At 32.0% G+C, this 26,100-nt stretch overlaps 1 protein-coding gene across 1 annotated transcript in view; it reads left to right on the top strand.

Annotated features, from left to right (window-relative positions):
• Positions 1–26,100, top strand: part of LOC126741901 (kinesin heavy chain) — an 84,450-nt gene that overhangs the window by 35,737 nt on the left and 22,613 nt on the right. Inside the window, exons 3-14 of the mRNA XM_050448363.1 lie at positions 277–420; positions 483–626; positions 686–832; positions 886–1,335; positions 7,565–7,676; positions 7,736–7,931; positions 7,991–8,216; positions 8,271–8,478; positions 8,538–8,676; positions 12,616–12,773; positions 17,793–17,894; positions 20,019–20,136. Of these exons, the coding sequence (XP_050304320.1) occupies positions 277–420; positions 483–626; positions 686–832; positions 886–1,335; positions 7,565–7,676; positions 7,736–7,931; positions 7,991–8,216; positions 8,271–8,478; positions 8,538–8,676; positions 12,616–12,773; positions 17,793–17,894; positions 20,019–20,136 (2,144 nt within the window). The remainder of the gene's footprint in view (positions 1–276; positions 421–482; positions 627–685; positions 833–885; positions 1,336–7,564; positions 7,677–7,735; positions 7,932–7,990; positions 8,217–8,270; positions 8,479–8,537; positions 8,677–12,615; positions 12,774–17,792; positions 17,895–20,018; positions 20,137–26,100) is intronic.

Raw genomic sequence — 26,100 nt, 5'->3', positions numbered from 1 at the left:
CCATTTCTTTATTTACTTTTACATTATCAAAGTGTGGTAAAACCTTCTTAAGGAATAAAGTAATAAATATATAAATTTTAATTTCAATAAACAACTTTCTAGGAGTTAGAAATTGCAGTCTTATTATTTTCATATAGCAAGATCCTTGTAGTCACCCTTAAAATAGATACCCCTGTCGTTTTCTGATTAGAGAACAGGTTATTAACTAAAAAATTCTTTTGCATGAATTCATTCATTATTATGTTCAATTTTTGTAACCCATTGTGATTTTTCTAGGTGACCCACATAAGCAGGGCATAATCCCTAGGATCGTCAACGACATTTTCAACCACATTTACGCCATGGAGGAAAACCTAGAGTTCCACATTAAAGTTTCCTATTTTGAAATTTACATGGATAAAATTAGGGATTTGTTAGATGGTAATATATTATTTAAAAATAACCCTAAAATTGCGCGTTAATATGAATTTAAACCTTTTCAGTTTCTAAAGTTAACCTAAGTGTACATGAAGATAAAAATAGAGTTCCATTCGTAAAAGGTGCCACCGAACGGTTCGTTTCTAGCCCTGAAGAAGTGTTTGAATCTATCGAAGAAGGAAAATCTAATAGGCATATAGCAGTAACAAGTAAGCGCCTTAAGGATTATTAATTTTAGACTAATTTTGTAACTTTAAATTACTTTCAGATATGAATGAACATTCATCTAGATCACATTCAGTATTCCTTATAAATGTTAAGCAGGAGAATTTAGAAAATCAGAAAAAATTATCAGGAAAGTTATACCTGGTCGATTTGGCTGGTTCTGAGAAAGTTTCTAAGACTGGAGCTGAAGGTAATAGTAAAACGATTCATGACAAACTGAAATGCTTACCATATTCCTTCTAGGTACCGTCCTGGATGAAGCCAAAAATATAAACAAATCCCTATCCGCATTAGGAAACGTTATCAGCGCGTTGGCTGATGGAAACAAAACTCATATTCCTTACAGAGATTCCAAATTAACCCGTATCCTTCAAGAGTCTCTGGGAGGTAACGCGAGAACGACAATCGTAATTTGCTGTTCGCCGGCAAGTTTCAACGAAGCCGAAACCAAATCCACGTTGGAGTTCGGTAAACGAGCCAAGACTGTCAAGAATGTGGTTACGGTCAACGAGGAATTAACCGCGGAAGAATGGAAGAGACGGTATGAGAAAGAAAAGGAAAAAGTCGCTAGGCTTAAGGGCAAAGTGGAGGTTTTGGAGGCGGAGCTGAATAGATGGCGTGCAGGAGAAACCGTCAAAGCAGAAGAGCAAGTTAACCTTAATGATATTAATGAAGCTATTACGCCTAGTTCTGGTAAGTTTTTTATTGTTGCTTTAGGCTCTGTATGTGTGACGTCATCATACCTAGGTCGACGTTTAATTTATTTACGAAATATAGTTAAATTACGAGACGGTTTTACCACGAACCAAAATTCTTTATTTTTACTCTCAACACGTGTTTCGCTAACGATGTTAGCATCTTCGGGCAAAGATTAAAGCTTTAGTTGAGATTAAGGCTATAGTCTGTTGTAAGTTGTTATTAGCACCGATTATTGATTTCGATGTAGGAATTATGAGAGCCGTGAATATTTTACTAATGGAATTATTTAAAGGTGGCTGATTATACTATCTGAGTAAAACTCAGAATGAAATCCCTTTACTGCATTATTGTTCAGAATCATAATACATTTTCTACATTATAAAAAATTATATACAGGGCGACAATTTAAAAACTTGGAATGGCAATATATTAGGAACGAAAAATTAAATAAAAAAACGCTGAAAACAGTTTTTAAAAAACCAAGGGGAAACAAAAACAAGCATATTATTTCACCCTTATCTGCAATCACTTGAATATGTTGCAAATAAAGATGAGATATTCTAAAAATCTTAAATAGAAAAAGAGTCAAGTGATATATCATCTTAAAGGTCTTGAAAATTACTTTCTAATGATACCATAGAAAGCCACATTTCAGGAAATTCTTCTTTGTTTATCAAGGAAAACAATAAATAAATACACTATTTTAAAGAAAAAAAATAAAGCCTACTTATTTTACAAATTCTTCACGTAAATTTACAAATATTTCTCTGGATATAGGTGGGAATTCCTGACCTATTCTACTATGCTGGAGTTGCTCTAGTGATGTGAAAGAAGTCAAGAGTTGCTAGGTCCGGGGATCTTGGTGGCCATTCAATAGAACCTCTTCTTCCAATCCACTGGTTAGGATAATGATTGTCTAACCATTGCCTAACAGGAAATACATAATGAGGAGGTTCTCGATCCTGTTGGAATTGTAGTACGCGTTCTTGTAAAGATAAATGTCATTGTACGTCCCTCTGATTTTCTAATTCCCGCACTATTAGTGGATAAACCTCTGTAGCATTTCAATATATATAGGTACATATCGCCATTTAAATTTTCTGGTATAAATATTGGGTCGATAATAGCATCTTCCAATATACCAGCCCACATATACATTTTCTGTGGGTACTGGGTATGCCCTTCTATAAATACACGTGGGTTCTCGTCATTCCAATAACAACAGTTTTGTTTATTAACATGCCCATTTAAATAAAAGGTATGATCATAACTGAAGCAAATATTTTTAAGTAGTCGAGGTTCGGGCGTAATTCTATCTGTCATTATTTCACAAAACTGGATATATGGTATGAAATAGGTATGAAATTTAAGTACCTTTCTTATTGATTAACGAGACAATCCAGTTGCTACATCTGCTTGTCATATATAAGTTGAATTCATTGCCAACTGACCCAGAATTTCAATTTGCGCAGTTTCGTCGACTAATCTCGACTGATTTCTTTTTCTTTGTGACAGAGCCAGTGTCTTCAAATTTGGCTGCTACCTAGCGAAAATCCTTCGGGCTTACATTCGGCCTGGATGCCTTTTGTTAAAACGTTGAGCTGTCCTTAAGAAACATTAATCCGGGGAACCATTAATTAAAATAATGTAGACGTTCAGCTATCCTCTATGTACACCATTGTTAAAGCTAAGAAGTGCTGCTTTTCGTTTAAACTGATCCGAAAGTTAGCTGTTCCTAAAATAATAATAATACTAGTACAAGTAGAAATTCTCCAATTTTATAGGAAAGAAATAATAAATTAATTGTATTGACTTTCTACAATATCTTCTAATTGTTTAGAAAACCGGCTAGTAGCCTGATAAACTTAGGTTTGTGTTATCTAAATAAATAATAAACATCCTGCAAATAACCGTTTCGTCTTTTGAAATTATTATATCCGTATTGTTTGTATATCATTTTTGTTGCGATTATTAAATACACTTCATGTTGATAGTCATTTTCGAAATCAATATCCGCCCTTTACCAATATGTCTGTTTATTTTTTGCGCGAGATGTTGATTTTCGAATAAATATGTCGTATATTTATTTAATGCACGTATAATGTCCTATATTAGATTGTTGATTCTTTTTTATGCAGACAAGTCATGCTTGATAAGGGGCAGAAACTATTTTTACTATGATTTTCTATGCAATTTCTACTTTCATTGATTTCAAACTGAGAAAAACTCGAAATATGGTTTGTTACTATAAGGAAACAAAATGTGTCATGAACTAAGCTTAGCTAAAGATATGTATGCTAAAAAAACAGAATCGACCACATTTTTAAAATTTACATAAATATTTTAGTAGAACGGTCAAAAAGATATAAAATGCTTATAAAACATCACATAAAAGTTAAAAACTTACTACACTATTGTTAAAAACTACACTTAAAAACTTATAGCTAATAAAAAACCGGTCTACGCAATTTAATTCGATCAACATCTCAAAGTGAATCGTCAAAATATTTACCCAGTGAATAGTATGCCTTCCCTAACATGAGTCCTTTAACTGCTTAAAAATATATTGGGGCGAGTCCTCGCGGATGTTAACAAGACGGTCGTTGATTTTTTTAATTCCCACCTAAAATAGTGAATCTGTCTTATAAAGTAGTATAATAAGAAGTAAAATAGGGAGTTATGGGGAGCATATTTAACGAATTGCTTTTTTCTGTATAATGAATAGAGTTTGTATTTAATATATGCTCGCATTTCTTCAATATTATATCCAATAACGAAGAAAATCCCAAAATGCATAATACACAATAATACACATTTTTGCTGATTACAGAACCAAGTTCTTGAACAGATAACAACAAACACAGCAAAACAACCTAAGAAGAGCTTATTGGCGAGTATGGTAATATGTGGTATAAACTTCAGTTGATTATCCATTATCATCCAAAAAATTTGCTACTAGGTTGACATGCAATAGGAACGAAACCTATAAACATATCTTTCAAGTCACACATAGGTGCAAATTTTATTTATAATATTTATTTAAAATATACATTTATTTTAATATATCTTTTTTTTTTAAATTTATTTCGTTATGTCGTTATCATAATTATTTCGTTGCATTATATTATCATCGTTTACAAAAACATTTTCAGTAATACAATGTAATTCGTAAGATAGCCATGATTAAACCGAACCTAAGGCTGCAGTACGAGCAGATTTTTTAAATTTATTCACATTATTGTAAAAGAAATCAAGATCCACCGCATAATTATTAGCTGAAATTCTATTGAAAATTAATAAATAAGTGAGTTGTTATTCAGAAAGTAATGATGTTCAGAATAAAATGATTCCTTGTTTGCTCTAAACATTAAGAACTCCTTAAAATAGGGATGTTAAAGCAAAAAAACACGCCATACACATTCTCTTTTGCTTGGTAGTGTTCAGGGAAAGATTTGAAACTGTTTGATAGGTGCTTAAAACTTTACCCAATTTTAAAAGCTTACTTCTGAAGAACTGAACAAATTTATGCTCAACAGTCTCAAAGCGGCTAATATGATGCACCTAATCAAATAAATATATAAAGATTTTAAAGCAGAAACATCCGCAAAGTCCCTTGATCACATGATCTCTTCACAAAGCCGAGAAGGCTATTGTAAGCTTTAGAAATAATGAAATCAAAGTGAAGTCTTTTGTTAATTCAACATCTTTTAAGATGACATTCTTGATTCAATACTTAAAGTTCGAAGGTCTCTTTGTCTGCTAAATCTTATGCAGCAGCACTTGCTGACATTAAGCACCATGTCATTTAGTTGACACCAGCATGAAATTCGTCCAAAAATATGTCTTTCTGCAGAGCAACAATATCATTTGGAGATACAATCTGTCTATAAATCTTTAGATCATCAGCAAACAGCAGAAAAACAAACTTCAAGAGACCACCAAGATCATTGATAAATAAACCAAAAAGCAGCCGAAGGTGTAAACCCTGGAAAACTTCTGAAGTGACCAAAAAAGGATTTGATACCAAAGTTAGATAACTCCCTATTTTAACATGTCGTTCACGATTGGTTAAGAAAGAATCATACCTGGATAACACAGCTCCAGAGATACAGCAGAATTTATACAGACAAGAGACAAGAATGGAATGTTTTACTTTGTTGAAAGGTTTGCTAAGATCATTTCTGTCCATCTAAAGAAATATATTTTTATCAATTTATAATTGGCTACAATACCATAAACTTAGAACCAAGCAAAGAAATTTTTCTAATATTGAACTTAAAATTTGGAATATTTATGTTTTCATTGGAGACCAATCATTTTTGAAAAGTGATATTGAGTAAGTGGAATCATTATAATATACAGGGTGTCCAAGACAAGGATGAACTACACGGGGATCTCGGAAACGGTAGAAGAGGTCGCTTAAATTAGCGAAAATTGCGCAATTCAACTAGCAAGTTGTAGTTGCAATTCGTTACTTTTTAGTTAATTAAATTACAACTTAAACAAATTAAATTACAAAAAAAACATTTATAACATATACTAAATTATTTGTTCACTATTTTCCATGCATAGATAAGCTCGTCTAACAGTTTAGTTTGGTACGTTTATAAGCATATCATGCTATTTATAGCTCCGATCACTAATACTTGAAGTTCCGCTTCACTCTCAAAATTTCGCCCATAGACATAATTTTTTAGATATCCCCACATAAAAAACTCCAAAAGTGGACTCAACTACACATCACCGTACTTCGCAATGGACCTACTATGAAATTGTTGATTTAAGTATTCTCGTGCTTCTATGGAATTATGGAAGATTGTCTAGACGCTCTTTTAAATCATTTTGAAGAAAAATTTAGGTAACAATTAGATGTCAGTGAACCGTAATAAATAAATAACCATAACCTGTTTGTACCCAAAATGCCTAGCCAAATATTAAAATCAAATCGATGGTGCATGGATTCTTTTTTTTCTCGTGGGTTGTCTTGTGACCAATAAATAAGTTAAAAATTCCATTATTTGTAACTATACTTTTATCTGGCCATATTACCTTGAAGGGAAAATTAACGTCTTCTTGACTCTTTCTGGTGTACCATTCACAAAATGTCAGCCATCGAGTATCATCTCCGGGTCTGAGACCTTGACAAACTCGATACTTAAAAGGCTAAATTATAAACTACACTTGGAAAATATACTTAAATATAAATCAACAGATAATAATAACAAATTAACTGAGAAAACACTATTAAATTGATGATCTAAAAGTACTGAACACAACAAATATCAAGAGAAATGTTTGTTATAATTTGTTTATCTCGTCGCAATGAGTGGAAATTGTTTTTCCAGCGTCTACTCGTGCATACTGGCCAATTCTGTATTAATATTAATAAGAGGTAACTTACTTATACTAAGTAGGGCCGTTATTAGCATTAAATTTTTGTTATATTATAGTAAAAGCTGAGAGCAAATGTCCAAATGTTTTAGTTAGTTAGTTAATACTCTTTTTTAATATGAGTAATCGCTAAGACGAAAGAGACGAAACGTCGGATTTAAGCCATTTATACATCAAATTGTAAAGCATAAAAAATGGAAATGAAGAAGTGCTTTCGGTTTTGTCGTATAAAATGTATTAAAATAGAGCTGGTGAGAAATAAAAACCATTTTGCTAAATTTCGTTTGTTCTGGATATCTCCGGAAGTATTCGGAATTTTGAAATGGTTGAAACTGTATTTAATTAAGGATCGAATTGCGCAACTTTTCTCTAATTTAACCGATCTCGTATCTCCTACCGTTTCCGAGAACCCCATGCAGTTCATCCTTATCTTGGACTCCCTGTAGATCACTTACGTCGAACTGACAATAATTTAAAACTCTAATAATATTCCTCTAAAGAGATACACTTATAGTAATATGCCTACTCTTATTTTTCCTGTCCGAAAATATGAACTGTTTACTTGTGGATAAATGCATTTTTTTAAAATTTACTTTAGTCCAATTTCCTGTTGGTGTGATATGATAGCAGTTATTAAAATATCCGTTAAAACTTTAAAACCAATAATTGTTATACAACAATAACTTAAAAAATTTCCATTTTGATTACTTCTTGAAAATGTGTTAATAATGCGTTGTCTTATTGAAATTTGGCCTAGGTGTAATGACGTCTTGTTTACGGTTGATTTTATTTATTATATCAAATCATTATTTTAATAATATCATTAATGTAGCCACGGAAGAGAGTGTGGTAGAAGCGCCAGCCGGTCCCATGCCAGCCACTCCAGCTTTGATGATTGGCTCTACTCTCGGCCTGGAAGAAAGGCAAAAGTTGGAGTTAGAAAGGCAAGCCTGCTTTTCTATCTTAAATTTATCAATCTTTAATAAGTTTTTTTTTTTAACAGAGAAAGACTTTACCAGCAACTGGACGAAAAAGACGAAGAAATCAACCAACAGAGCCAGTATGTGGAAAAACTAAAAGAACAAATTGTCGAACAGGATGAATTAATTGCCAGTACCCGTAGAGATTTTGAAGCTCTGCAAAGCGAGATGAATAGGATCCAACAGGAGAACGAGAGCGCCAAGGAAGAAGTGAAAGAAGTAACGACTCTTAATAACTTAATTAATTTTTTTTTAACCTTTATTAATTATAATCTTAGGTATTGCAAGCTTTGGAGGAATTGGCTGTAAATTACGACCAAAAATCACAAGAGGTTGACGCCAAAAACAAAGAAATGGAGTCTTTGTCTGAGGAATTGTTACAAAAACAAACCAACTTGAACAGTGCCACCACGGAATTGCAGCAACTTAGAGATATGAGCAGTCATCAGAGAAAGAGAATTGCAGAGATGCTGAGCAATTTGCTGAAGGAACTTGGCGAAATCGGTATGGTTCCATAAAATTGCTTGAGGAATTTTTAAATATTTTATTCTATTTTAGGTTCGACTTTGGGAAGCGAAGGTTCAGAACTGAAGATTTCCAACGATGCGGCAAAACTGGAGGAGGAATTTACGGTTGCCAGGCTCTACATTTCCAGGATGAAGAGCGAGGTGACGAACCTCACGCAGCGCTTGCAAGACATTGAAAATAAAGAACAAGACAGTAATAAGAAAGTTACCGAGTACGAAAAAGAACTTCAGGAGTGCCGGTAATTAAAAACAGTTGTTGCTGTGGGTAAAGCTTTTGTTATTTCATATATTTCTTTAGGTTGTTAATCTCTCAACATGAAGCCAGAATGAAGAGTTTGCAGGAGTCAATGAGGGAGGCCGAAAATAAGAAGAGATCACTTGAAGAGTGTGTAGATGCTCTTAGGGAAGAGTGCGCCAAGCTTAAGGCTGCTGAACAAGTAAGTTTGGATTTATTTTTAATATGATATTGGTAGAACGGAACTATTATTATTATTATTATTACGCTGGTTTATTTAAAAGTTAGTGTAAACCTTAAATCAGCGTAACTCTTGCATGAAAGTAAAACAAGAAGTACCCCAAAGTCGCATACCGAAGGGTTTAAATGACTTACCGTTTTGTTTTTATACGATTTTTGCACATAATTCTTAAAATTTGGTATTTTTTATTAACAGAAACGGTATTCCTAGTCTAAGTCGATTTAAACTAACGTGTCCCTATAATAAAAAGTTAAATTATAACAGGTAAGTATTGGCCATCATTAAAGATAACCTGCTCCCTTCTTTCTTCCAAGGAATGGATTCTTTGCTAAAAGAAGTGTTCATTTTTGAATCCAACCATCCATCAATTCAAATTTTCACCCATTCGAAAGATTGAAAATGTTGTTCTGAAAGTCCGTACATTTATCGAAATAAGTGATAGTCAGAAGGAGTCAAGTCTGGAGAATACGGCGGGAGGAGAAGGACGTCCCATTTGATGTTTTCAAATATTTTTTAACACATTTTGCATTGTGAGCATTGTCAGGTTGAAATATAGCTTTGTCGTGTATTCGGGCGTACTCTGGACGTTTTTCCTTCAATGCTCGATTCAATTTAATCAACTGATATTCAAAACTAATTGTTTCACTAGGGGTTAACAATTCATGATAAACAGCACCCTTACTATCCCACCAAATACAAAGCATAACCTTTTTTCAGTGTGTTTCATATTGCATACAGGTTGTGATATTGATGGCTGAACTGGATCTACCCATAATCCCCTGAGCTTTGCATTATCAAAATAAATCCACTTTTCATCACCTGTCAAACGTCGATGCAAAAAAATCTTTTCTTTTTTATCTGGCGAGCAAAATTTTGCAAATGGTTTTTTGCCTTTCAATGTCTCTCTCGTTTAATTAATAAGGACCCGGAAATAGTCGGTTGGACAATATTTAATACTTCTGCTAACTACTTCAATGTTTGAGTTGTGTCTTTATCCAATAATGCCAGCAGATCTGCATCTTCAATTTTTTTTGGCTGTCCTGGGCCATCTCAGCAGCCGTTTCATTTAAATGAAGGAATGTAATAAGGCTTCCCCGAAAAATATCTTTTTCTGATATAAAATTCGGTATTTTCGATGCAAAAAAGAACAATGTTTTTGAACATGGACAAACCAAAACAGAGTGGCTTTAAATCGCATCTGTTTACCCTTTACCATAGTATATGTCACTAGTATTCAACTCTTAATATAGCTGCAACGCCAAACAAAATCGACATTATTAACTGAATCATCTATTAGCAAATGCTTTAAATTTTTACCGTTAGCTTTCCTGTAAACCATTATTCTTTGTAATAATTTATAATAGACATGTTCCAAAATGTTGTGATTTTTTCTTCTTTAGATTAAGTCGTGTATCCACTATTTATTCATTAGAATCCCAATAAATTGATTTAAATGTCCTTATAAATTAAAGTCTAGAGGCTATAGGTCTAGAAACGTGGGATCTTACAGAGCCTCCATGCCCTATCCAACGGTTTGATTTATACAAAATCTTATACCCTCATACATCATTATGGTAAAAAAAGCCGGTCAATTTTTTTCCAACTATTTTACTAAAAAAATAGTTTTTAAAGCTAATAAGAAAAATGTAACTGAAACTCTCGCTCTTCTAATGCCTGAAACCATTCAAGATGATATGGCTAAAGTAACATTTTAGGCAAAATTCTGTAAATGGTTGATTGTGCTCTCAAAAAGTCAGAAATTTGTCTTCATTTGCTACGGTGCGGTTAAAGTAAGATCTTTCTTATTTCGAATTTGCACTTATTCTTTCACTGCGTGTGAAAGAAGCATTTTATGGCAACGCTTTCTATTTACTTTTTAGAACTAATCTCTTTCCCTCAAATTAACACTAACTCTTGCAAATAATTAGGAAATGCTTTTTGGTACACTCGTTTGGGTTCTTCTCAATTTTCAAAAATCTTAGAAAACATAACAATAATAATAAATTGCTTTATTTCGAATCAACATACATTTACGCATATGAAATAATATGACGTCAAAACAAATAAAAAGGTATGAAAGACAAAAACACTACAAATTAAACATAGCATATGCATTGACCAATCTACAAAGTTGGATAAAGTTCTCTTAAATAATATGGTTTATTTCTTTACTAATAACTTTTTATCTAGGCTTTAAATTTTTTGATCGAGTTAATGCTTTATATGTGGTCTGGTAGGGTATTAAACAATTTAACACACAATATACAAAGGTGGTTTAGTCATTGTGAGTCTATGACCAATACTTTTAAAGTCCATTGTTCTGGTATTTGAATTCGAATAGATGTTTATTTTGAAAGAAAAACACTGAACTTAGATACAGCCGCGGTCATATAAATAGAACATTTTTATTATTTTATTTTTTTCTTAAACAAAACAAGAAATTTTTGAAAATTATATTTTTTACTATCCAGTTTCTAATAATAGATTTTTTAACAAAAAATTAAGGACCTTAAATAAGTATAACAAACTAATAGAAACATATTTTTAAACACCAGGGCATATAAATAGCACACTACTAAAAAAAACTCAAAATATAGAAAATGTATAAACATAACCAAAATTCTTAATACTTTGTGGGATAACCTTTATTTTTAATCACTGCTTGCAATCTGGATGACATTCTTAAGGCTTGGCAATTAAAGTATACGACCAAACTTCCTTTACATTCACCCAAAATTCTTCTACGTTTGATGGGTTTCTACCTTGAAGATCCCGTTTTACTCGGTCCCAGAGGTTCTCGATAGGATTTAGGTCGAGACTTTGAGGTGGACACTCCAAAGCATCCACCACATTATCTTTGAGAGAGTTTTTTACCAATTATGACTGATTGTCCGACCTTCTACGACTGTAATAAAAACTCTTTGTAGTTAAAAATTATTTTCTACTTTTTAGTTCGATTAGCAATAAAAGCGTGTTCTTTTAAACTATTATTTATTTTTATTTACATCCAGAAACTAAAATTTTTGTCTTTCTTGTCGTGTATACGAGACCCGAATCTCTGCAGTTTTTTCTAGGCACATCCTTCCAAGTTTCTATATTTATCTGCCTGATATTTCTTTTTGATTTATTGAGTCTACGAATATCAGTAGGTGAAAATCGAACAGAATTGGATTTTTCTATCTCGTTTTCGTCCATAATGTAATCAAACTACACACGCTATAACGTAAACAAACGATAACTATTTGCACTGTACGAGAATGATTTGGTTCTGTACAGTGGTTATCCGCACTTGAAGTTGATGTCACATAGACCGTTGTTCCAACAGGCATACTCGCCCCATCTATTAGTATATCAACAAACCATAATATTTAGTGGAATCTACATAATTCATAGACCATTATTCAAACCAAAACTCGATTTTTGAGAATTTGTTACATAGACCGTTATTCCTCCGAACGCGTCAAATGTTGTACATAATATTAAAAATCTATTACTTTTAAATGGCAATTTTTGTATGTTTGTAGGAATAATGTTAATACGGTGATAAAATCCATTAGACTTTCGACTATTGTATGTTGTAGTAAAATATATGATAGTCTATTATCTGGTAAATGTAATGTAACTGCGTAGTGTTGTTACAGGATGCATTGCAATAGATTAATATCTTTTTTTAAATCAATTTCGACAACTCAGTTGTGACTTAAAGTACTGCACGTATTTAAAATGAACTCTGTATTTTTCTTTATTTTTAATAAATCTAAAATCTGAGACGAATACTTTTGATATCCGGTATAGAAAAAAAAAGAAATTAAATATGAACAAAATGGCTTTTAAATTAGAAAATAAATAAATTCCAATACTTCCGACATCCACTTTCAACGTTTTTTTTGTTAACATCAGGTTTCGTCGGCCTCTGAAAGCGAAAAGAAGGAAGCAGCGGACTTGCGCATGGCTTTGGAACAGCAAATGGACCAATTGCGCGTCGCGCATCAACAGCAAGTATCCGCTTTAAGAGATGAAATCGCAGAGAAGCAACAGCTTATTAATGACATCAAAGAGTAAGTAAATTTGCATAGATATGTTATTTGCTTATTCTTGCTATTAAGTTATTGAGTTTATTTAAATATTTTTTTCTTGGGTTAATAGTTGTCTCCTATTTCTGAAATTGTTTCAAGGCTTGTTGAATATTAAATTTTTACTGAACTAGTTTAAACTGCTGCCAATTTAAGCAACATTTTAGTGTTTTATTTCCAATACACTAAGATCTAATTACATAAAATTAATACAAATTACTTAATACTCATGCCAACAATAGCACTGATGTAATACTAATAAAAATATTAACAGTAGGCAAAAAATACGAAGTGCGTAATTATAAATGCAATCAAATACCTGTAAAACTATTAAATTAAGATTTCACACTAACCAAAGCAGAAACAAGCCAATAAAATATTTGCTTTTGGAAAACATAGTGCTTAATAGCCGTAGCATAACAAGTCCTCCAATATAGATAATCAGCGTTTACTTAAATAGGATCTTGATACCTGATATTTGTCCTTGCATGATCAAATATGTGCTCTGGAGACGATAAATACAGAAAATGTTTGAAAACGTCTGTTTGAGAATATTTATTTGAATATTATTGAATTATAAAAAATGAAGTTTACTGGCAAAATGATAAGTTTGTCGGGATACTCGGTACGGTAGAACTCCCAACTTACGGACAATCCCGTATTTTTTTACATTTAATGAAGTGCACGTGTTGTACTTCTATACATTAAACAAATCGAACTTTAAGTCATGATTACCACTACTAACGCAAAACATAAAATATTTTAAAAATCTTTGACTCTACTTAAGGGAATATTTCATATGGCATTCATGCAACGGATACCATACGTTTATTTTTTTTGAAAACATCATTTATTTAAGCAATTAGTTACATACAAGATATTACAATTATTATTAAATAAGTAAAATACATATTTCGAAAGCTAATATACAGTACCGAGCAAAAGTGGAGAAACATTTTATTTAATAAATATAAAGCCAGAGTAATCGACTATTGCCAATAAATAAATACTCACATTATTTCTTTAGGTTCAAAGGAATGCGAAAACATATTTGGTATTTATAAATTCTTGCAACAAAAACAATCTATTTGCTTATCTTTATTTTATGAGGAGCAAAAGTAGAGAAACATTTTTAAAGTTCTTAGTTTATGTTTGCTTATTGAAAGCAATACACAATAATATTTTGTTAATTAATAAAGAATAACCTGTAAATATGCCTCGAGGTATTACTTTGGCGTTATGTATAAAATAGTTAATAATATCAAAGTATCAATCGGGTGTTAAGCAAGCAATCATTGCTAAGCAGTTAGGATTAAACCGCTCAGTCGTTTCCAAAACCATAAAGTTACACCGCATTAGGAACTCATTAATAAGTCCACCTAAAACTGGTAGGCCTAGAAAAACGACGCCTAGAGTTGACGAGAAGATTAAATCCTTAGCTCTTAAAAATCCATTTAACACAGCAGTGGATATAAAATCTCAACTAGACGATGTAAATCTTAGTGTCCATACATTTCGAAGACGTTTAAGGGACAGTGGCTTGCCGGCAAGAAAACCATCTAAGAAACCCTTCATTTCGAAGAAGAATCGACCGACTTCAATTTGCACATGACCATTTAAACTGGTCAGAAGCAAGATGGAATACAGTATTATTTTCAGATGAAAGTAAGTTTAATTTATTTTCTTCTGATGGTATTTTATGGGTCAGGCGTCCTAAAAATAAAGAGTTGATCCAAAGTATACTTTGGGCACTATTAAGCATGGAGGGGGAAATGTACAAGGGTGAGGGGTTGTTTCTCTGGTATGGAAATGGGCCCCATTGTCAAAATTGATGGAATTATGGATCGGTTTAAATATTTAGAAATATTAACTGATAATATGTTGCCATATGCAGAGGAAAACATGCCATTGCAATGGAGGTTTCAACACGACAATGATCCGAAGCATACAGCTAAAATTATAAAAAAAAATTTTGAGGACAAAAAAATAACTGTTGTTAAGTGGCCAGCTCAGAGTCCTGACCTTAATCCCATAGATTCTCTATGGGATTTAGTAGACAAAAAAATTCTTAAGGAACATCCCCAAAAATTTAAAAATTGAGACGAGTTGTTTGAAGCAGTTGATGCTGCATGGCATTCTGTACCCAAGGAGACCTTAGGGAATCTGATTGGATCTATGAAAAGGAGATGCCTTGCAGTTATTAAAAATAAGGGATATGCATATTAATTTGTTGTTATTATATATTTTTTTTTAAATTAATTTACATATGGCTTTATAATAAGTAGAATTATATTGTTTATGTTTTATTTTTATTATCTACTTTGGTGTAGTATTATAGGATAAAAAAAATTTTAGTTAACTTTAATAAAATAAATTTAAAAATTAAAAAAAAAGTTTCTTTACTTTTGCTCGGTATTGTACATGATAAACTCCTAAACAATGCATTTATAACATTGGTACCAGAGCTTCACTAATAACTAAACCGCAACACGTGTTGGGTTCTTTTGTTCTCAGTTCTTGTTTACAAAACAATTATCGTATTATAATGATGTAATTTTAAAGTTTTTGTAAATCCATGTTTAGTCCCATTATCACGTATCTTAATATGCCACTTTTTTATTCATTTTTGGTCGTTTTAACCTTGTCTGAGGCACTAGATCTGTAAGATGTGTACGAGATCCCTTAATTTGTTATCCCTGATGATGGACATGTTATATGCCGAAACAGTCGGATTAAAAAAAAAAATTTATAAATTTAGTGAAAGATGACCGAAGTATTAAAAATGTTACATTGAAACAATGTATAAGCTCGATAAGGCAAAACAATTTCGGTTAGCGTCAGGAAACTTTTCAATTATTTAGTAACCCTGTTTCGGTTGCTATGCATAAGTATATTGTTTTTAAACAGAAGAAAATGACAATTGACGCCAAGACAACAGCGAACTTTATATATGACAATATTATTTGATATTTTAAACTCAAGCACTTCGAAATCGTACAAAAGCATTTATGGGGACTGAAAAACAAGTAAATTTTTAGATGAAGTGGTTAAATTGTTTTTAACATTATAAGTTGTAATAAGAATATATGACAAAAAAAAACAAATAAAGAGAAAAGAATGTGACCAAAGAAAACTTTAAGATTTATTTGTGGCTTAAAATTATGGGTGCTCAAAAATATACAGTCTTATTAATCAAAAAAACCTAAAGCAAGATTTCATCAAAAATTATTTTGGACAAATTAGGAATGCCTGTGGAAATGCCAGAAACCCCACTTCCATTCAGTTTGGCAGCGCATTTAAAAAATTATTTGCATTGAGGTATTGCGATGTAAAGGAAGGTCCCAACTGATTTGAGAATGCCAATGAAATTTTGCATGCCATAACACCAGAATTAAAAAGCTCACTTTTAAATCCAGCAACAAAAAATACTATTGCGATTTTATATTTAATATTCAAAGTAAAGATTACCTAAATATACTTTTAGAAGAAGGCAATTCATTAGTATATACAGTGTGGTGACTTTAACTGGAATAAATTCAGTTAAAACTAATCAAAATTTATCTCGCAAAATTCCTGAGACCCGTCGATTTTTGTTTATTTTTTTTCACATTTCATTTTTCATTAGTTTTTGTATTTTTTCACCTACAGGGGGGGTCCAAATTAACCCCAATTTTTTTTTTCAAATGGAAAGCCACTTTTTTTAAACTCTCACTTTAACACTGACACTACAGCAATGTCAGGAAATGTCTCGATACCCATAAAATAAACAAACACGCCAAAAATTTACCAACACAAAATATTTCGAGACTTTTAATAATTTAATGGTTTTTATTTTTTTTTCGTATTTCTCCTTTAGATAATTACAAAAGTAAATAGGGCAATTTAATCAAGAAAAAGGGCTCTTTTCAATGAGAGTTTAAAAAAGTGGCTTTCCATTTGAAAAAAAAAGTTGGGGTTAATTTGGACCCCCCCTGTAGGTGAAAAAATACAAAAACTATCTTGAAATGTGAAAAAAAAACAAAAATCGACGGGTCTCGGGAATTTTGCGAGATAAATTTTGATTAGTTTTAACTGAATTTATTCCAGTTAAAGTCACCACACTGTATATATGGATATTTATTAAGTAAATGTATATTTAAGCATACATGTTCTATTTGAATTGATTTTTGCAAAGACTTTTTGCAAAAATCGTATTAAAATGTAAATACATATTTGTTTATTTCATGTTATAATATATTTTTTCCATTTAAGATTTTTCCATCATAGGTTTTAAATCCAATTGCCTTTTTATTGATATTTCTGTTTCTGCATTTCCAGCAGGTACGCACATATGTGTTGTTGATTTTGATAAAAATATTTAATAAGTGAAACCCTATGTTGCATATTAAAATATCAACTGTATTTTATCTTATATACGTTATGTAGGTAATTAATTTAACATTTTCCAGTATTAATTTACCAAAATTTATATTAGCGTAAATAATCTTAAAATAATATTACCTTTCTATAACTCCCCGCAAATAGATTTTCGATGAGATCAGCGTGAACGCGTCTTGTATCCTATCGATACATGCACGCAAATATGATTTATGACCCCATTCAAAAAATGCTGCCTTTTCGAGGAGAACGATGGAGTGATCCGATCTGTTGAAATATATAGACTTTGTTGGTAATATGAAGAAATATATTGGTATAGCTGTGATTCTATATTTTTACGCTTAGTTTTGAATCAACCTGTATATCTGGATTAATATTGGAAATAGAATTTGCGTATATATTGTAGAAGATAATGAACTTCATTTTTTGTAATTTACTGTGACAAAAATTATATAAATGAAATGTTCATGGGTTATGCTTGAATTGACTAGCAGTTACTAGTTAATTACTGAGCAGTAGGTATCTCTTTTGCCAAAATTCGCTGTATACATTACATTATATTTTTTTTAATATAAAACCATCACTTATTACGATTGTAAATAAAATTTAATTTATTTTTATTTTCAGTTCTAACCAAAAACTCTCATTGGCCCAACAACAATTGCAAGCCGACTACGAGAAGCTCAAGACAGAAGAGTCGGAGAAATCCCACAAACTACAGGAATTAATGTTAGTATCGAACGATAATAAAATCAAGTCGAAACTCGAGCAAATTCTAGAGCCCTCCCTCGAAAACAGCCCCAAACGGTCCCCGTATAAAAAATCTTATCTAAGATCAAACTCCCCCGTATGGGAGGATTTCCTGCCCTATAAAGACGAAGTTTACTCGTCAAAAGTCGAGAAAAACTTGCGAAATTTGGAACTTTCCCCCAGTAAAAAGCTACCCTCAAAAGGGGACAAAAACTCGCAAAATATCGCAACAAAATTGGCTAAAAGCAGTAAAACTTTAAGCACATTATCCATCTTTCATATTCATCACTTTCATTTGCACCTTATCGTTTCTCTTACTTTGTTGCTGGTTACGCATAAGTGTCCTCAGTATCATTTGTCATTCGTTGAAATGAGTAGCTCATTTTTTATTAAAATTGGACAATAATTGTCTGCAAATTTTTATTTATTTTATTGTTAATTTTAAATGGATATTGTTAATTGCATATTTTCAGTATTATGGTACTTAAATGCATTTTATAAGTATTTATTTAAAAATAGGCAGCAAGCCTAAACATTGTTCCAACTAAGGGGGTAATGTCTGAAAGGCAATCTTATTTATTACATTTTTGCTTACCAGTATTATGGTAACTGAAGTGCATTTTTAAGTATTTTATTTAAAATTTAAATGTAGGTCCCCAAAGCTTTAACTTATTTGATTGCATAAAAACAATATGATTCAGATTTCTTTTTATAGTTTAAAAGAAATTTACTTGAATTCTTCCATTTTTTTTACCAATATCACTAAGCTTTTTGATTTAAAGGGTTTATGTTTTGATATTGCAAAAATAAGTAGTAGTAAGCGCTAAATCTCTCTTTTTTGGCTCTACAGTATCTAATAAACCAAAGAAAAACCAAAAAGTTACCCAAAAGCTTTTACCCTGTGATTTATTTATGAATTATATTAGTATGATTAGGTTATAATATTGACTCCATTTTTATTTATGTTTCTTTATTTTTAACCCACCTGTACGTTTTAAGTTTTATTTTTGCCGCGTTGTCACATCACACGAGCAGCGTCGTTTGGTTGTTGTAAGTTTTATTTTTATAATTTTCTAATGGAACCGATTTTGCCGTACTTTTTAGATTTTTAACGAGCAAATCGGTTCGTGGTTTTACTGCCATATCTGTAGATTTTGGGATATATTTGTATAAATATTTAGGTAATAAGTGCAAGTAATTTAGAGAAAGGACGATTTAAAAAAATCGCAGTAGTAAGTAAATCGGCTCAAAGGCAAGCAGGTATGAATTTGTAAATATCAATATGAAACGAGCTAGTAGGAACCATAAACATAGAAATGTCACGTAAAAATCATTATTTTAAAGATTTAAATTAGTTTTTATGTTTTAAACTGATTAGAGACAAATAACGAGGATAACAATTTGTCAAAAAGGGAATTTAGGTTATAATTAAAAAGCCGAGGCACATCCCATCTTTTTTATCAGTTCTTGCCTAAAACATGTACAAAATAATTTTAATCAATTCTTATCGGCTGATTTTTTTAAATCGTATTTTTCTTGTGTTGTGTAAAATACATTGTAAAAAATATGTAAATAACCAAAAATAGGTGTAAAAATACCAAAAAAAATGTAGATAAGCATATTTTTGAGGCAGCTACGTGTAATTGTTTTGTCACCACAAAATACATTATTTAAACACATAGGGTGCTTCTGTTTCATAAGAAAACAATATTGTGCAATAACAATAAATAATAAACAAAGCGTTAATGTGATATTAGAAAAAAAAATCGTTAATAATTAATTATAAAAAATGCCTTAAAAATGTAATATCAAAAACAATAGTATAATAAACCCAGTATTAGTCTAAGTGTAGCGAAAACCTCGTGCGATTAGTATCAGTAATATTTTTGGTTCGGCACAGTCAACAAAAAGAGTAGGCCACCCACAATTATTTTCTTAAAAATCTATTTTGAGTGTGTGTGTGGCCTACATCTAGACACAATCCACCTGATCCTAACCAAACTTTTATTTCTCTGCCGTGTGGTGTGGCTGCCACGCCCATTGTCGCGTGGGAGTGGCAAAACAAGACAACATCAACTCACCGACCCCCTCTCTTCTTCTTAGTGCGACTAATGACAGACGCGAGCAGGCCCGTAAAGATCTTAAGGGATTGGAAGATACCGTTGCCAAGGAGTTGCAGACCCTGCATAATCTTAGGAAGCTGTTCGTCCAGGATCTTCAGGTAAATGGCTCATTTTTCTTAAGTTAACAAATTATTTTAAAATAAGTCACTGCTTAACAGTTGTTAATCAATTGAAGTAGGTGTAGATTATCAAAAAACAGTAGAGGAAAAATTTTTTTCTTTAAATTTTTCATATTAGAGAAAAGTACCTTTTCTAGTCCTTGAGAGGTAAGAAGTAGATCGCAGCTTATTACAAGCTCTTCAGTAAACAATACTATTAATTGTTGTCGAGGGACAAGTAAATTGCACTATCAAAATTCTTAAGTAGCTACGGAAATGTTAATTATTTTTAATGGTGAATAAGGCAGATAAAGAAAATTGACTCAAATAATTGAAATATAAAAACTACAATATTGATTCTTTAACATAATAAGGAGCAAAAAAAGCCAAATAATTATATAATAAAACTGGAAAATACATGACCAATTTTAATGTTGTAGAAGAGATGTTTTTAAGAGGCTTCATAAAACTACTAAAAGAACACATAAGTCGAGATTATACATTATTTTGGACCTTTTCAATGTTATCAATATAATATCTACAAAATGAACCCCACACTGAGCTATAGTAAACTCCAAACCGCAACTCACTAAGAAACAATACAGTACTTTGCGGGTAGAGCATGAGAAAAGTCATGACTACATCCAGATAATAAGAAAAATAATAATAAAAACAATAATGTCTTTATTTTGCAAATTTACAGATATAAACCAAGAAACTGGCTAAAAAAAATGCCATAAAGAAAATTTGCAAACAACAATTTAAAAAAGATCAAAGTTTAGCTTCTGTGAAAAGAAAGGGAATGGTATATAGAATGAAAATTATAAATTACCGTTTTATACAAAATATATTTCATACATAATTAAAAATGAAGGGCATTTGTGATTATATCTTGTGAAATAGTACCAAAGAATGAAGCTTGCGTTTCTGAGCCATGTTAAGCCTAATTGAATTTATAATAAACTGACTCAAACTTTTATATGCCGCAGATACACCTCAGGCAAGACTTGAAACTAAAGAATCAATTGGTTTTATTTTTAATTCTTTTTTTGGCTATGAGAATATAATGTGAATATTAGCTTTTTTTTGAATTGTATTTATCATTTATTTCTGTCGCAGTGTTCACAAATTTTTATCAATAATTTTTACTAAGCAATTAAGGTAGTTAATAAATAAAATATTAGGAAAATTATTATTTGTACAGGGTGTTTCAGAACTATGAGATAAAACTTCTAGGGGTTGTTCAGTGCAACAGTTCAATCCATTTGAGTATAGGAACCCATTTCCGAAAATGTGTCACTACGCCACTACGGCCCTAAGACGCGTTTAAATTTAGAAAAAATATTAATTACCTAAATAGGATCTGATGCATTTATTTTTACCTTTTGTATAAGATACCATCACAACTGTTCGAAATGTCTTCCTCCAACCTCAATACATCGATTTAAACGCCGCACATGATTTCGGCGGACTACACTAAAAATTTGATCCTCGTTTTGAATGATTTCAAATGCTGTTATTTGTCCAATTAAGTCTAACTCTCATTCTACTGGAGTTTCGTAGACTAAAGACTTTACATGTCCCCACAAGAAAAAATCGAGCGACGTTAAATCGGGTGACCTAGGAGGTCAAGAAACTGCTCCACCTCTGGCAACCTAACGGTGCCCAAACCGCTGAGCCAAATACTCGCGTACTTGTACAGCGAAGTGAGCGGGCGCTCCATCATGCTGAAACCACATTTGCTGTCTAACGTTTAGTGGAACATTTTCAAGGAGTTCTGGGAGAACTTCCTCCAAGAAACGCAGATAAATAGGTCCTGTTAACCGTTCCGGTAGAAGGTATGGCCCAATTAAATAATCATCAACAATGCCTGCCCATACGTTGAAAGACCAACGATTCTGATGTTTTCTTGGAAAAATTGCAAGGATTTTCTTCGTACCAAACCTGGCTATTCCTACTATTAAAAATACCGTCTCTGGTGAAAGAGGCTTCATCGGTCCACAAAACATATCGTAAAAAATTTGGTTGTGTAATGATGTTATTCAGAAGACATCGACAAAATTGAACTCTAGGATGATAATCGGCTGCAGTCATACCTTGAACTTTCTGGAAGTGGTAAGGATGAAGTTGTTGCTCGTGACTACACGAGCAACAACTTCATCGGGTACTAACCCGCCAAACAGAAGCGTTACTCGTATTCATATTCTTAGCGACGTCACGTGTGCTATTTGATGGTTCATCGGCAACTCGCTGAAGCACCTCTTCTTCAAATTCGACCGTTCTTACGGTTCGAGCAACACCAGTATCATGCATCTTGGTCTTAAACATGCCTGTCTCAGGGAGCCGCCGATGAACCGCAATAAACTTTTTGTATCCAAGATGCTGTCGTTCGGGATAACGTTCATGATACAACCGCGATGCTGCTCGTGCATTGCAGTTTGTTGCTCCGTATGCCAAATCCATATCCGCCAATTCTTGATTGGTAAAGTTTGCCATTAGCAATAAATGTTTAAAAATTGTAAGCTATAAAATTTTTAAACATGACATTGAGAATTGACATTGATAAGCGTTGATTTTAAACAATTGTTGTTATGGTATCATGTACAAAAGGTAAAAATAAATGCAGCAGATCCTATTTAGGTAATAGATGTTTTTTTTATAAATTTTAACGCGTCTTAGGGCCGTAGTGGCGTAGTGATGCATTTTTGGACATGGGTTCCTATACTCAAATGGATTCTACTGTTGCACTGAACAACCCCCAGAAGTTTGATCCCATAGTTCTGAAACACCCTGTATATAGGGGTAATTAAAATATTTATTTAAGGTTAAATCAATTAGTTGATTTAATTGTCTAAAATGTCTAATTGATGCCGAAACAATATAAGAATAAAAATTATCTGTCAGTACAATATTTAGTAAAAAATAAAGATTAGCTGCTGTAAAATTTAGGTAGAATACATTTTTCGTTTGATGGTAATCTAGTTATATAGATAAATATTACTAATAGGCCTCTAATTGTAGTTGAACAAATAATAAATATAAATCAGTAATTAAAATAGAATATACATATTAAAATAGTTTGTGCCAAGAGTACACCCCCAAGGGATATAATAGAAAATTTAAAATTAAAAAGGAAATTGTTATAACAGTAAAGAGTTTATGTAAAATATTAATTTTGGAGATTTGGCTATGAGAAATTAATGCGAAATATGCCCTTTGTAAACAATAGTTTATGTGGGTTTTAAATCGTAAGTTTATATCCAAAAGTAAACTCGGATTTTTGCAAACCAGTGTCTGTGTAATATTATTAAAAATATAATATTAAATACTCATTCAATTTACTCATTATTCTTGCCAAAAATCATAAGTTTTGATTTAGATAGATTAATGTGCAAATTATGACATTTTAAGAAGTAAAGTAAACATCTTACATCTTCTTCAATAGCCGCTTTCGCCAATGCTAGATCAGACGGATAGAAGGAATTATATAGCTGAGTATCATCTGCATATTGATGCGACTTACAAGTTTTTAAGCAAGATAGAAGGTTGTTTATTTATATTGAAGAGCAAAAAGATCAGCATACAGAACGAACATACGAACAGTATTTCTAAAACCTTAATTTCCGTTAAGACAGATGAACTCTTACTGTAAGAAGCACCATTCACACTAGGCTAAACCCATCCTGAAAAAATTACACTGACATTCGTATTTCATAGTCAAAATTAATTTGAGGTCGGCCAAGTAAATAGTCTCTCGATCAACAAATAAATTTTACCAAAACCAAAGATTGGAGCTTGGTGAGCAGTAGGAAATGGTTAACTCTGTCAAATGCTTTCTATAAGCCTGTCAACAACATCAACCTGCAAACCCATGACAAAATTACTCACTTCGGCAAAGCTCCCCTGATTTTAAACTCACTGTTATTACAATGTAGGTGGGATATTCGAATTTAAGACAAATTAAGTAAGGCGATAAATGGCTTAGACAGGGCACAAACGCATTTGCGAAGCAAAAAGTCAAGAATACCATTAAATTCTTCAACCTAAGATAATTTCACAATATTCTCATAAAATTGTTGCTTGCGTTTTAATCCATAACATTCAGGGATTTAAAATTCCTCATCAGATACTATACTCTAGAAATATACTTAAGTATACTTGACTTTTTCATATTGCTTCCAACAACTATTACAAGACTCTCCCGTAAATAGATCATACGAACTATAGTGCGTATTATACAATTTTATTAGTTGGTCTGTTACCCCTCTAAATCCATAATTGGTACGGTGAGATCGATCATAGAAAAGGATCCTTTGACATGTAACCCTATTTGGGACTTTTAATAATATCCTATTTAAAAGATAAGAACTATCTATTTTACCGTTAAGTAATTTAAACAAAAAATAGATTCTGGCATTATATCTTCTGATTTCCAAAGTTTGCAGCACAACTAGCTGACATTTAATGTTAGTTTCATAACATAGTTTTATAACAAATAGTTTCGTAAGGGAACCTATGTTTATAAAGTAAAAATTTGTAAAACTTATTTTGAACTCTCTCTATACGATTAATATGTATGTGTTAAAATGGTGACCAGACAATACAGTTGTATTCTAAAACACTACGAACTAAACTATTGTATAAACATTTTATGGTTCTAATATCACTGATTTGATCACAATGTCTCCTAATAAAACCTAGCATTCTGAACATGAGCATTAAAAGTCAATTGATGGTCAAAAATAACGCCTAAATCATTAAAAGTGTCTACACTTTCCAGCAGACATTCGTCTAATGTATATGAAAAACTATAAGGAACTTTTTCCGGTAAAAGGACATAACTTTACATTTTTTAACATTAGGTTCAAAAAATGTTCTACCCACCATTGATTAAAATTATTTAAATCTAGTTGCACTAAAGAACAGTCTTCATCACAGTCAATAGTTCGAAAAAATTTTAGATCGTCAGCATATAAAAGACATTCACAGTGTTTAAAAACAGCTACAGCTTCATTTATATATAAAAGGAACAAAATTGGCCCAAGATGTGATCCCTGAGGCACTCCAGAAGTCACTCGAATTTGAACTGACAGCTTCCAATATGTAAGAAATGAAGATGTATCAAATGACCTCTAAATTAACCGAAGAGGCTCAACCAACACAGATGAACAGTTTTTGATAAACACTGGTGAGATTCCATCAGGTCCTGATCCTTTATTGGCATCCAATGAGTTAAGTTTGTTCAGTATTTCTTCATTGGTAAAAATATGATGTGAAAGAACAGACACCAGATTTTCTGGAACAGATGTAATGCATTTGTTAGAAAAATCTGAATAGCAGGATTCAAAATGGTCAGCAAAAGCCTCAGATACTTCCTCGGGAGTATCCATACACATCCCGTTGTATTCCATAGATTGTGATATTCTTTTATCTTTACGCAGATTGTTGACATAGGACCAAAAATACTTCATATTATCTGGTATCATTTGTTCTGTATTAGTGACAAAAAGAAAGTAACACAAATCCATGAGGTACTTTGTCTCTAATCTAACCGCAGAATAATTATCGTAGTCCCCTTGTAGACCTGACTTTTTATATTTTATATGAAGCTTGTTCTTATAAGCAATTTTGTTTTTCAGTTCTTGACTGTACCATAATGAAAACTTTTCGTGCTCAATCGTCTTGTTGGGCACAAACTTATCAACAACAAATGTTATATGCTTATAAAACTCATCCACCATTTCATCTACAGTATTACGATGAAACACTTGATCCCAATCGACTGAAGCAAAATATTCAGTAACTTCCTGATAATTTGCACGCTCAAATAAAGGGATTTTGGTCTTAGCTCTATTTTTACATGTGGGAATATTTCCCATGATAACCTGAATTTCCAAAGCTGGATGATAGCAATCAAGCCTACACAATGGTTGATCGACAAGAGATACCTTGATGTTGTGGGGC

This window comes from Anthonomus grandis, chromosome 11, assembly GCF_022605725.1.
Source record: "Anthonomus grandis grandis chromosome 11, icAntGran1.3, whole genome shotgun sequence".
Taxonomy (NCBI): Eukaryota; Metazoa; Arthropoda; class Insecta; order Coleoptera; family Curculionidae; genus Anthonomus; species Anthonomus grandis.
This window is presented reverse-complemented; position numbering and strand designations above follow the sequence as displayed.